This window comes from Camarhynchus parvulus, chromosome 22 (genome assembly GCF_901933205.1).
Source record: "Camarhynchus parvulus chromosome 22, STF_HiC, whole genome shotgun sequence".
NCBI classification, from domain to species: domain Eukaryota; kingdom Metazoa; phylum Chordata; class Aves; order Passeriformes; family Thraupidae; genus Camarhynchus; species Camarhynchus parvulus.
This window is the reverse complement of record NC_044592.1, coordinates 4,267,393-4,280,784: the sequence shown is the minus strand read 5'-3', so window position 1 is coordinate 4,280,784 and position 13,392 is coordinate 4,267,393. Positions and strand designations below refer to the sequence as shown.

The 13,392-nt window shown below is 47.8% G+C and overlaps 1 protein-coding gene across 1 annotated transcript in view; it reads left to right on the top strand.

Annotated features, from left to right (window-relative positions):
- Nucleotides 1–270: 270 nt before the first annotated feature.
- The window catches only part of SLC23A2 (solute carrier family 23 member 2), a 43,128-nt gene continuing 30,006 nt past the window's right edge, over nucleotides 271–13,392 (top strand). The window contains 5 exon segments of the mRNA XM_030964058.1: nucleotides 271–350; nucleotides 6,723–7,003; nucleotides 7,669–7,767; nucleotides 10,757–10,873; nucleotides 12,989–13,146. Of these exon segments, the coding sequence (XP_030819918.1) occupies nucleotides 6,869–7,003; nucleotides 7,669–7,767; nucleotides 10,757–10,873; nucleotides 12,989–13,146 (509 nt within the window). The 5' untranslated portion in view covers nucleotides 271–350; nucleotides 6,723–6,868.

Sequence of the window (13,392 nt, the reverse complement as noted above, 5' to 3'; positions counted from 1 at the left end):
TTCGGTGCAGTTTGCGCCGGGGAGGCTCCCGGAGGAACGCTCAGAGAAAATCCCTGTGCTGATTGCAGCAGCTGCTGGAGATACCGGTGCCATTTGGGGGCTCTGCCTGGGAGTTCTCCCCAGGATTTTGCGTAAACCCGGCGGAGGCGTGGAGTACCGGGGGAGTAACCAAGGAGTAACCAGGTGCTGCCTCCTGCCCTGCCCTTGTGTAAGCGTGGGCTGGGAGCAGTTACACAATGGGCAAGTACAAAAAGAGTATAAAAGTGCTCCTGGGGGATGAATGTCTGTGTCCTCCAGGCTGCTGCTGCTGCTGCTGCTGCTGTGGGAGTGCCTCCGAGAGCCCGGTGCAGGTTTGCCTTGGTGGGGATGGTTGCAAAAATTCAACTGTTTTGGTGTCAGCATTATGAAATAAGAAACTTAAAAACATGTATTTAATAACTAACTTGCCATTTCTTAAAGGTTTGAGGGCTTAATTTCTCGTTTTAAAATCACTGTAAAAAGGGATATTTACTATTTCAGAAGTATTTGCTTTTTTCTGTCTATCTGCAAACTTTGCTTTCCTTTTAATCTTTAAAATGGGAAAAAATTATATGATATTTGTGTAGTAAAAGAGATTTTAAGAAAACTTGAGCACAAAGTTACAGCATCTTGGTTAGTTTCTGGAAGTTTATTAATTCCAAAGCCTAATGAATGATGCTAAATGGAAGTGTTTATTTCCAGACAAGCCTCACAGATAACTCAGTGTAAGACTTAATTCAGTGTAAAACTTCTCAAGTGTGGGATCAGTTGCTGGGTTTGTATTTGATTGCTGGGCTCAAGCTGTTCCCTTTCCAAAGGAGCCACAGGGATGCCTCAGCCCTTGGGAAGGAGCTTCACATCCAGAGCTGAAAAATTGGCACATTACCTCGATTTACTTAATAAATGGAATTTTTCCTAGATGAGTCTCTAACTCCACCTTTGTTTTAACGTGATTAAAGTCTTGGAAAGAAGGGAGCTTTCATCAAAGTGCCAAGTCCAAGTACAAAGCAGGCTGAGAAAGGAGCCAGTGTGAGCTCAGGTTGCTTTGAGGGCCATGAAGGAGCTTAACGAGCTGTGCATTAATATTGGTAATAACAGTGAGGTATTGGAATGCCCAAATTATTAATTCTCCCCAGGGACACCATAAGGACTCCATAGCATTATAGATCAAATTACCATGTGCCATACACTGAGGTGTGCTGAGCTGCAGGGCAGACCGAGGGAGCAGTGGGACAGGATTTAATTTTATTTACCCTGAGCCTGGAGAGCTCTGCAGGTGTCAGATCCCAGCAGTGTCCATGCACATAGCGAGCTGGAAATTGTCATGTCCCACCTTCTGCTTGCACTTTCTTTGGAATTTCATCTCACAGCTTCTCACCCCTGCCCACTGCGGGGGTCTCCGGGAGGGTGGCTGATGCAAAGCACAGAATTTGGGCAAAACTGCTGCTTTTGGGCCAAGAAAATGGGAATAACGGGGTTAAAGATGAGTGGGAGCTGCTTGGCCAGCAGTGTTCTGATCAAACAGGGTGACTGATGCTGGAAACACTCAGCTAGTCTGGTTTAGAATCACCTAGTCTGCTTTAGAATTTTCTTCTGTTCTGGTTTAGAGTCAGCTATTCTGCTTTAGAATTCTCAGCTATTTTGGTTTAGAATTCTCAGCTATTCTGGTTTAGAATTCTCACCTATTCTGGTTTAGAATTTTCTGCTATTCTGGTTTAGAATTTTCACCTATTCTGGTTTAGAATCCCAGCCTAACTAAGCTCTCAGTTAATAACTTGACTAACCAAACTTGTGGTTTTTGAAAGCTGTGAGATCCTTTGGTAAACCCCTCATTCAGCTGGATTGATGTCCCCTTCTCAACAAGCTCATTCACACAGGAAGTTAATGAGATTTAGCTAATGTGCTTTAAATACGTGGAAGGTCTGAGCTGGGCATAACTTTGCTGCTTAGCTTTGTGTAGACTTGTCCTAATAACGTTGGTCAGTTATTAAAGCACCGTTCTGGATGGCAGTCAAAATACCAACTACTTAAAAATTCATTAGTGCCTCCAAAGAAAGAATTTGTTTGTGCTTTGAAGAGCTACTTCGAAGTGAAGAGAGAAGGTTCTTAAAGTGCCCATCAGCTCTTTTCAAAACCTAAATTGAGTTTTTTAGGGCTCAGATGTTAGGAAGTTTGGGGATGTAGCAGCATTTTGTTGTCTCTGCAGCAGGTAAAGGTGAACTGTGTGGTGTTGGGTTAAATTTGGAGTCTGCTTTTCTTGTGGGTGTGATTCAGTGCAGGGGGGAAACCTCTGGAGCATTTAGGATGTGGTGGTGGCATTTCAGTGCAGCTTCAGTTGGTGGGAAGGAGCTGGAGAGGCCCCTGCTAAAGACAAATCAGGAATTTGCTGGGACCAAAGAAAAGAGGCCGCTCCAAACTCCCCGAGAGAAAACTCCAAGACTGAAGCAGGAGGGTGGCTCTTACGAGTAGCAAGAGAAAATTAAATGTGTGAGTTCTGGGCAGCTTCTTCACATCTGTGAGATGGTGAAAATGCCCTGGAAGGCAGAAAACGTGCCTTTGAGGCACTCCCTGCATGTGTGGACAGTGGTGGGAGCTCACAGGTGCCCTGTCCAGCACAGATCTGGGATGGAGCAGTTGGATTGTGGTTGTGGCTCTGCAGACAGGACTTGGATTGCATCCTTTAAATATTTGTTGAGCTTTTTTAACCTGGGTGATGAGAGGTTTGTGGGATGTTTTTAACTGGGAGAGCTTTTTCCTGGGAAAACCCCCAGCACCCTTTGGACACCGGAGTAACTGAAGTTCTGTTTTGAAGGAGTCCATGTCCCTTTGCATGTCTGCTGCCAAAAACACAATCTCACACCTTGGTTGTGTTCAAGCACATCCTGTGAGTTCCACAGGTGCCAAACACCTGGAGGTGCTGAAATTCCAGGGGCACCTCAAGTGGGACAAATCCTGGCTGAGCATCATCTCTGCTTGCAGGAGAAAGTTGGTCTGTTCACACGAGCCTGACAGCTCATTAAAATAATAAATTGATGATGGTAATTAAGCAGTGACCTTAATTTGATTCTAATCTCCTTAGTGGGTGCAACAGCCAGAGGATTTTTGGCTCTTCAGCCGTCTGTGACAGCCAGGAAGGTCCTGCTTGGCTGTGCCACCGCTCCTTCCTCCGGAGGTGTGACATGGGACAAAGCCAGGCGTGGGCTGTCCCACCCCCAGCTGCTTTTATCACCACATTCCTTGTGCTTCCTTTGGGAATATCCCCCGTGTGCAGCAGGGAAGGGCCACCAAATCCAGGCAGGGATTGTCTAAAGGAACAGGGAAAGTCTGAATTATTTTGGTTGTCACTTTGGTGGGCTAAGCTCGGCTGAGAGGAATTTAAGATCCAGCTGGAATTCAGCCTTTGTGGTTTTAGAAGGGTTTTGGTTTGAGTTTGGCAGAAAAGGGAATACACAGGGCTGGTTTCACTTTGGGAAAACTGTAATTTTCAGGGCTGGAAGTCATGGGGGAGCCTGAGCTTCCTCCCGAGGGTTAAACTCCAGGTCTGCTCATTGCAAATGAGCTTTACAACAGCACTGCCATGTCCTGAGCATGACCATGGCCAGTCCTGGTGCTGCCAGGCCAACAGCACCTGGCAAAGCATTGACTCTTCTAAGGGAAGTTAAAAAAACCCCAGATCAATGCAAAATGAGAGAAGAGCCCCAAAAATTTCCCAACTGCCAGGGATGTCGCAGCCTGGAGGTCAGGTGGGCTTTGTTTTCCCCAGTCTTTGCTTTGCCAGGCTCTGGATTCAAATGTTGATGTTGAAAGCCTTCAGCAGTGCAGGGAGGAGCTGCCACAGCAGCAAATCTGATCCAGGGCATATTTTGGGTGTGTTTCAGCCAAAAGCTGTGTGCAGTGCTTTGAAAGGAAACAGTGCGTGCAGGGGAGGTGCCAGTGCCCCACTCCTGTGGGGGTTCATGGCTGCTTTTCCCTGCCAATAAACTCTTCATGTCTGTCTGCACCTTCTGTCCTGCCCAGTTAACCCTTGGATCTGCTGAAGAGATGACAAAAAAGGATTTTTTATTGACTCACAGGCAGTTGGTACCTGCCTTGGGAAGTGGGAGCTTTTCGGGGGCAGATTTTCCGTGCTCCAGTGCATGTTTTGATTCGTGGTGGAGGTTCCAGAGCAGAGACTTGCAGGGACAAAAAGAGCATTTAAACACATTGTAGATCTCCTTATCTCTGATGGGTTTTATCTTTTTGCCATGAGCTTTAAGCTTTAAACAAATCACATCCTGATTTGTTTAAATGCAACAGCAGCAAGCTTAGCAAAGGGAAGGTGTGGTGGGAACGTGAGGAGGTGATGCTGTGTCACACCAGACCCTGCCAGCTCCTCCTGTCCCCTCCTGGTGGCTCTGGGGCTGGAGGAGCTTTCTGCTGATGCTGGAGGTGCGGGCTGGCCTCTCCCTGGCCAGGAGGCTTTTCCTCCTGAACTTGCACCTGGGCTCTCCCCTGCCCTTTGTGTAAATCCTAATCTTATCTGCAGCTCTGTAAAGCCCCGGCCCCTCCTGGCCTTCTGCGTTGCGCACAGGTGGTGATCCGTGTGGGAAGGTGAGTCCTGGCAGAAATTTCACTTCCAGCTTCCCATTGGACCTCAGCCTGCAGATGATGGCTTGTGCTGAGTGTACCTGCCCCGTGCTCAGTGGGTGTTATCTCTTTTGTTTTATCTCTTTCTCCAGGACTTTTCAGCTCCCGAGGAGCTGGATTTGCTCTGGAGGGCTGTAAAAATGCCTGACTCAGTGGTGGGAGCTGATAAGGAGTGATCTCTGAGAGAGCTTTAGGCAGCAGCAGAGTTTATCCTCTCCTCTCTGACACTCCTGATTGCAGAATCAAAGCATTCCAGAGCCCTCTGATGATCATCTGTGCCATTAAGTGCAGTTTTAATTGCTGGGTGGAAGCAAGAAGAGCTGGGAAATTCCTCCTGGTTTGTCTTGGAGCAGCCCCTGGTGCCACAAACCCTCCCTGTCTTTAGGAAAAGCAGCAGTGAGGGGTTCTGTCTGTCAGTTGGGAGTTGCCTGCTTGGGGATTGTTATTTCAGCTCAGCTCTCAGCCATCCGTGGATCCAAGGCGAGCTTTGCTGTCCTGCTGCACGTCCCAGGCCTGCAGAAGACAGCAGCCCACGACAGAGATGCTGCTGAGTGCCAGGGCACCTCAGAGCAGATCCTGGGCCCGGCAGCTTCCCTGGCTCTCATTTATTTCTTGGCTCTGGCTGAGGGAGGTGTCCTGCTGCCCTTCCCAGTCCCAGGGGATAAACTGCCCGACTCGACCTCGCCCGTCTCCATCTCTGATTTTCTTGGAGAATGAAACACGTCTGCAGTGACAGAAAAAGGCAGATTCTTTTCTCTTTGTTCTTGTGTGCTAGGAAAAAAAAAATCCTCATTGTTCTATGAAAGCAAACAGAAAAAACCCTCCAAAAATCCCACCCCAGTGCCCCCAAACCTTTAACCTTTAACCAGTACCTGTCTCCTCTCTGCCCTGAGCTGCTCTGTGAAAATGGGAATGACAGGTTTTTCCAGAGCAAGACAGTGAGTGTTCAAAGCAGTCTTCTCCTTCAGTCTTCAAGTGAGAGCTAATTAATTATGCTACTTAATATTTACTCTCATAAACAAATCTTAACTCTGATTTGCAGGCACTGCCTTCCGTGCCACATGGATTTAATTAATGCTTCAAGGGATCTCAGTGCCCAAATTGTCTTTTTTTATGTAACTTTTCAGGACATACCTACATTACTTTGAAAGTTTTAATATTTCTTTCACCTCAGTGAACCAGAATTTCCCAGCAAATGGGCAATTAACAGCTATTAAGAGGTTCTAAAATATTAGTGTTCATATATTAGTACAGTCCTGAATTGCCCTCAGCAGAAGAGTCTTTCTCAAGTTCAGTTATTATTGCAATTACAGTAGACAGGAGCTGCTGGCATTTCCTGAACAGCATCTGCAAGGGGAGACTTCAGGAAAAACCCAAGTTCTGCTTCTTTTTTCCCAATCCAAACCTGTATTTGAGTGTCCCTGAGCTGTGTTTCCACCTTGGGGTTCAGCTGAACCCGTCATTAACTTGCTTTCGAAGTAACACCAGTGTGAGTGGGTTCTGCTGCTTGGATGGGTGCAGAAAATTCCACTTTTTGTGGCTTTCCAGAAGCCATTTTTGCAGGTCCTGTCCTGTACTTCCACCTGTACCTGACCTGGCTTCACCTGCAGGTGTTGGCAGCTGCAGTCTCTGTTTAAAGCTCAGGAACCACAGGTTGCAAAGCTTGGATTTTCTGTGTGTCCTTCTTCTTCACCTTCTTCTTCATAAGTTTGGGTGGTATTGTATAATTGGATAAAAAAGTCCACATTGCAGACTTTGAGTGATTCGTTATTGGGTTAAAACTAAAAATAGTTTAAGTGTCATTTCTTAATTGAATAGAAAGATAGTTCACCATTTTGTAACTTGTTAGTAGAATGCTGTAGAACTCAGGACTTGTAATACAGATAAGAAATAATAAACCTTTGAGTCTGAATGTGAGCTATCATCTCAAGTGCCTTTAATCCCAACTTCAACAGAAGTAAAGAGGCCAAGAACCAACATACAATGGTGCCCCTTGTGAGGAATAAACTCAGGACTTTCAGATGATGAGAGTGACTTATTTCCCTACTAAAAAACCCAATTTCTCCCTTCCCTCCTAGGAGCCATTGATGGAAAGGACACGCTGATGTCCCAGCTGGATTACTGAGCTCCTCGGTGACTCCTGGAGCTGCTGCTGCTGCTGCTGCTGGAATAAGGAGCTGCCCTTTGTTCTTGGCCTGTCCCAGAGGCACCTCCTGGGTGCTGCATGCAAGTCCTGGACGTGCTGGAAACCATGGGGATTGGCAAGAACACCACGGCCAAGTCGGTGGAGGCAGGAGGAGGCTCCACGGAGGGCAAATACGAGGATGAGTCCAAGCACCCCACCTTCTTCACCCTGCCTGTGAGTGAGCCCAGGGCAGGGAATGATGCTCCAGGTGTACAAACCCTTCCTTTCCATGAGCAGTCAGTGACAAAACTGAATACTTGTGTGTAACACAGCCAGCCCTGCTGTGTGTGCTCATTCCCTGTTCCCAGGACGTGGAGCTCCCCATGGTCAGAGCACCACGGAGGGCAAATATGAGAATGAGTCCAAATAATGCTCCAGGAGTACAAGCCCTTCATTTCCATGAGCACCCACTGACAAAATTCTGAATATTTGTGTGTAACACAGCCAGCCCTGCTGTGTGTGCTCATTCCCTGTTCCCAGGACATGGAGCTCCCCATGGTCAGAGCAAACATGAGGATGAGTCAAAGCACTCCACCTACTTCACCCTGCCCCTGAGTGACCCCAGGGCAAGGAATGATGCTCCAGGTGTACAAGCCCTTCATTTCCATGAGCAGGCACTGACAAAACTCAGAGTATTTGTGTGTACCACAGCCAGCTCTATGTGCTCTCTGTCCCTGCAGTTACAGAAGTGATGCCTTGCCATGCTCCTCATGTTTTCTGACTAACGGTCAGAGGCAGATCTCAAGTACCCAGAGAGAAAACTGACATTTGAGGTGTGATGGCAGAGGCAATGTTGATTTTAAAAACTTCACCTATTTCTGTTTTTGTTGCTTTTTAAGGTTGTGATAAACGGTGGAGCCACGTCCAGCGGTGACCAGGACACAGAGGACACGGAGCTGATGGCCATCTACACCACGGAGAATGGCATAGCAGAGAAGGTACTGGGGCTGCCCTGCTGCATGGAGCTCGTTCTTGGTGCTTTGCCCCCAGCTGGCTCCCCTGGCTGGGAGGTTTCCTGTCCCAGAGCTGCTGACTTGCACATTCACATCACCCCAGGCACTTCTGCCCTCGTGACTCCTGGTCACACACTTGGGTGCAGCACTTGGGCCATGACTCAGGAAATGGTGGGAGCAGGTCATGCCCTTGGGTGGGATTTTTCCAGCTTTTTTCTCCATCCTTTCATTCCCTGGGTCTGTTCAGTGATGATCCTGCAAGCTGAGATGGTGTGAATCTGAGCTTTGGTTTAAAATAAGGATGAGGATTATGGTAAATCTGAACTTCTGAAATGTTCAGTCCAGCTGGGTTTTTTGTCTCTGAAAAGCCTCAGCCTGACCCAAATTTTTCAAATGTCCTGATGGAAACAGGAACAAAACTCCTGATTCCAAGCAGGGGCACTGTGATGCTCCTTCCTTCAAGGCCATGGCTTCTTTTGGGGCTTTTTTGTCTCTGAAGAGCCTCACCCTGACCCAAATTTTTCAAATGTCCTGATGGAAACTGAAACAAAACTCCTGGTTCCAAGCAGGGGCATCATGATGCTCCATCCTTCAAGGCTGTGGTTTCTGCTGGGACAAGGAGGACACCAAGGGATGCAGTTAATGTTTTCTCTCCTGAATTTCAGATTCAAACCATCCCCTGTCAGGGCTGGGTTCCAGGGGAGCTTGGGCCTGGAGCCCTCGCAGCTCAGCCTGCCCAGGTGTCTCACTCCCATCCCCACACTCCCATTTCATGGGCAGCTTTTTGTTACTTCTCAGAGGCTCTGATGTTTGGAGCATGCTGGGGCTGGAGTGGAGAGGCAGCATCTGATAAAAGCCTTGAGCCAGAGGTGTTGGGGTGAATTGTGCAATGAGATAAGCCATCTCCAGACACCACAGTGTTCCTGCTTTTCCCAAAGGTGTGCTTCCCTCCCTCCCAGCTGACCCATGGCATCAGAACTGGGGCTGATGGAGGATAATTCACCTAAAAGAGACCTGGAGCTGTAGAGGAAGCGTTTCTCCTTGAGTTAAAGCTTTGCTGTGGCTCCCAGTGAGAGAACAGGGTGGGCAGCCCTGGCACAGGTGCCCAGAGCAGCTCTGGCTGCCCCTGGAGCCCTGGAGGTGCCCCAGGCCAGCCTGGATGGGGCTTGGAGCAGCCTGGGACAGTGGGATTGTTGTTTTCATTGTTGTTTTCTTCAGAAATCTCAAAAAAAGCCCTCAACCCACAACCTAATCCAAAATAAACCCCTCAGTCAGCTAAACCATCACCCTGTTCCTTCCCTCATGGTAACAAAGCAGTTCTGGCTTCTTTGACTGTTTTAAATTTGTAGGATATTGTTTAATAATAAATCCAAAACTATCCCATAGGACAGAAAATCAAAGATACAGTTCCTAAATGTGTGGGAATTGTTCAGCACATGAAGGGAATGTGTGGAGTGGCACTGGGCCCTGAGGTCCTTGCAGCCCAACCAGGGGAGGGCCAGGCTGGACATCAGGAGGAATTTTTCTGTGGAAAGGGTGGTCAGGGGTTGGAAGGGGCAGTGATGGAGTCCCCATCCCCAGAGATGTTAAAAAATGTGTGGGTGTGGCAGTTGGAGAGGAGGTTTGGTGATGCCCATGGTGGTGCTGCTGGTCAGAGCTGAGGATCTGAGAGGGCTTTTCCAACCTCAGCCATGCCGTGGCTCAAATTCCTGATTTTTTTCACGTGGTTTTTTTAAAGACTTGGGTCAGGAGAGAGTTTGTTCCTTTTTCAGTCCCTGGAAAGCTGTCACTGGTGCTGCAGGAGGGGAGAGCACTGCTCAAAGTGCTTTCAGGAGTTCTCTCACATGAGAGTTCCTGTATTTTGCATTTCTGCTGCTGCACCCTCAGCACTGTGCCCACTTTCACCCCCTGAGTGTGAATTTTCCCGGGGGGGTTGCTCTCCCAGCAGGAGGCTGGGCTGGGAGGGCAGTGCCAGCTCAGTTTGGCCGCTGGCCTTGCAGGTGGCACCAGTGCCGATGAGCGCAGCCCAGCCCGTGGCTGCAGTGGGCATTTTGGAGAAGTGGAGCCCATTGGGGGCAGTCACGAGTGTGGCAGAGCTGCCAGGCTCTGTGTGAGGCAGCTCCACGTGGGCTCACAGTGTCCTGGGCTGCATTAGGGCACAGCAGCTGTTGTGTAAGGTAATTTTTGAGCTGCTTCGTCTGAAATTACAACATCTGATACTTCCTCCTGCTTCTCTTGTTGTGCTGGCGAATTGGAGCGTTGTGGGTTTGTTCTCAGGAATTTCCAAACCAGTTCCACTCATTTGTGACAGAGAAATGGCAGAGCTGGCCCTTGTTTTGCTGGGGTGTTGATGTGTGAATGTCTGTGCTCACTTGTCCATTGGCACTGGCAGTGAATTCCTGGGGGAATTGAAATTCCTGGAGGAATTCTGCTTGGCTGATGGAAATTGGTTGGGGATTAATTTGGGTGTAATAAATAATCAGCATTTTTCCTGACTGCATAAATGAGGGGGAAGAAGGGAAATTATAAATTCTTTGGCTCAAAGTGGTTAACCAAGATGGAATTGGGTAGGAGCAAAGCAGGGAAGCAATTATCATAATGAGGATTTATTTTTGCCAGCGATTTTGGTCTCTGGTGCAAGGACAGAGCTCTTCTTCTTGGTTCCAATTCTTCCCTGTTTTCTTTTTCTGTTTGTTTTTGTGGTTTTGGGGTTTGGTGGGGTTTTTTAACAGCCTTGTCATGATGAATCCATTTTTGGGCACCTTTTGGCTGCCAGATCAGTTCTGTCAGAAATCAGCAATTATAAATAAATAAGCAGGGAGTGTTCAGAAGGGAACATGTTGGCTACAAATTCAGGAGCTGGATGGGAAAGGCTTTGAAATTGTCACAAATCAGAGTTGCTGAAGCAGCCTGGGAGCTGAAATTCCCTTTATTCTGTGCAGCACTAACCTGCTGGTGCCCCTTGTTCCTGCAGAGCTCCCTGGCAGAGACCCTGGACAGCAGCGGCAGCTTGGATGCCCAGAGGACTGACATGATTTACACCATTGAAGATGTTCCTCCCTGGTACCTCTGCATCTTCCTGGGCTTGCAGGTACATCCCCAAGCAGAGGCAGCTTTTCCTTCTGTGGCGTCCAAGTTTATTGAGGATTTTTTGTGCAGTTCATTGTGTGTGTGTGTTCTGTCCTTCTCCACTCTCACCTGTTTGAGGAAGGGGTTGGGAGGTTTTTTCTGAGATTTATCACACTCAGATCATTGTTCTGAGAATGATTTTGAAGGAGGTGTTAGCAGGTTTCTTCTGAAGCTGATCATGCCCAGATCACTGCTCTGAGAATGATTTTGAAGGAGGTATTAGGAGGTTTTTTCTGAGATTGATCACACTCAGATCACTGCTCTGAGAAGGATTTTGAAGGAGGTGTTAGGAGGTTTCTTCTGAGGCTGATCATACCCAGATCCCTGCTCTGAGAATGATTTCAGTTCTCAGCTCATGCATGTGTGAGAGTCACTCAAATATTTATGGAGTTGAAAGGTGCTGTTGGTAAATGAGTGAGCAAAGGCTCAGTGGAGGCCTCACAAGGGACATTGGGCACCTCTGGAGTTAGAGATGGAGAGAGAGAAGGGTTTAGACCTGGAATACTGAATATTAAAGCTGCTGCTGCAATTATTTCAGTCCTGAGAGCATCACCCTGCACCTGGCTTGCCCCTGGAGCACGAGCAGGTGCTTCCTCCAGCTCAGCCACTGCTTGTGGGCAGCAGAGCAGCTCCAGTCCCACCTCCCTTCCCTCTGCAGTGGTAATAGCATCTGGCCCACAGGAATGCTGAGAATCTGGTAATCTCTGTGAAGGACCTTGAGATCTCCAAACAAACACATTCCAAAGCATCCTTTTTATTGCTGCCTTTTCCTCAAGGACAGGCGGTTCTGTAGGAATTCTGTTTTCACTTGTGTGTGGAGTTTGGTGAAAATTTGTTGGGTTTGTTTTGCTTTTGGTGTGCTTGGGTTGAGGAAGAATTAAGGAGTCCTTTGTGTGTGAGCCAGGGGGTGTGAGGCAGTGTGAGTGGAATTATTTCTGGGCTGGGAGCTGCTCACAGTTACCTGGGTGCCTCCTCAGGAGAGTGGGGTGTTCCAGGAGCCTGTGATCCCCCAGAAATCACAAAAATCAGAAATCCCCACGTGAGGATCACGAGAAACACTGAAAGCAAAGCTCAGGGAGAGGGGGAGCTCTGCTGGGGCTTCAGAGGCAGGAAGAGAAGCTGCTTGATTTATTAAAAATACGGATATTGATCTAGTACTGATACCCAGCTGTGATGGACAGGAACTCTCTAACAGTTTAGAGTTAGAAAATGAATGTTTATTGTGGGATAACTCCCAAATACACACTGCAATTTACAGGTGATTACAGAGTCCTTTTTATCTATACAAGTATTGAATACCCAAAACACAAATACATATTCATCACTTCGGTACATCCCATTTCCAATATGGACATTGATCCAGTACCAATATCCAAAACCTCTCTGACAGTTTAAAGTTAGAAAGTGGATGTTTATTGTGGGATAACTCCCAAATACACACTGCAATTTACAGCTGATTACAGAGCCCTTTTATCTATACAAGTACTGAATACCCAAAATACAAATTCATGACTTTGGTACATCCCATTCCCCGGTATGGTAATTAGTTCAAAAGTTATTAAGCATGTGTAGTTTATTCCTTGAAATGGGTCCCTTTCATGGGGAGGGGTCCCAAAATGAGGAAGTAAATGAAGCCTTCCTCCTTCTGACCTTTTTACCTTTTCAATGCAAATATGACAAATGAACCCTTGGTAGAACTCCCATTCCCCGTTCTCAGTTGGTTTCAGAGCAGAGGAGGCCTCCAACTGTCTTATGTTCCTAAAAACAATTGTCTTATGTTCCTAAAAGCTGTTTATCAGTTCCTATATTGTTCTATAAGAATATAGAATATTCTTCTTAAAATTCTATATTATAAACCCACCTAGCCAAACATTGTGTTGACGAGCAATCAGTTCTTAGTTAACCACTAACTCTTAATTTCATCAAGACCTACCCATTTATTTTGATTAACTCCAGAAAACCCTTACCTCTAACTAAAACCTCAGCTCCTCTAAAATCCCTGACCTCCTGAAAGTCCCTGTGTCCTGCTGAGGGTGGGCTGGCAGGATGGTTTGCAGCACTAACCCTGTGCCCCCAGCACTACCTGACGTGTTTCAGCGGGACCATCGCCGTGCCCTTCCTGCTGGCCGATGCCATGTGCGTGGGCTTCGACCAGTGGGCCACCAGCCAGCTCATCGGGACCATCTTCTTCTGCGTGGGCATCACCACCCTGCTGCAGACCACCTTCGGCTGCAGGTGAGCCCGGCAGCACAAATCTGGGGCAGGGGAGGCAGGAGAGCAAAAGCTCGTTCGCACACCTTGGGAAAGAGGGGCTGCCTTGGGACAGAGGAGCTGACTGGGGCTGTTTTAGTGATTTCTGCTCCACATCACCTTGGACTGCAGGTGGGATCTGGGTGTGGATATGTGGGGGGTTCCCAGGGCAGAGGAGGCAGGAGTGTTCCTGGGAGAAGAGCAGTTCATTCACACACCTTGGTAAAAAGG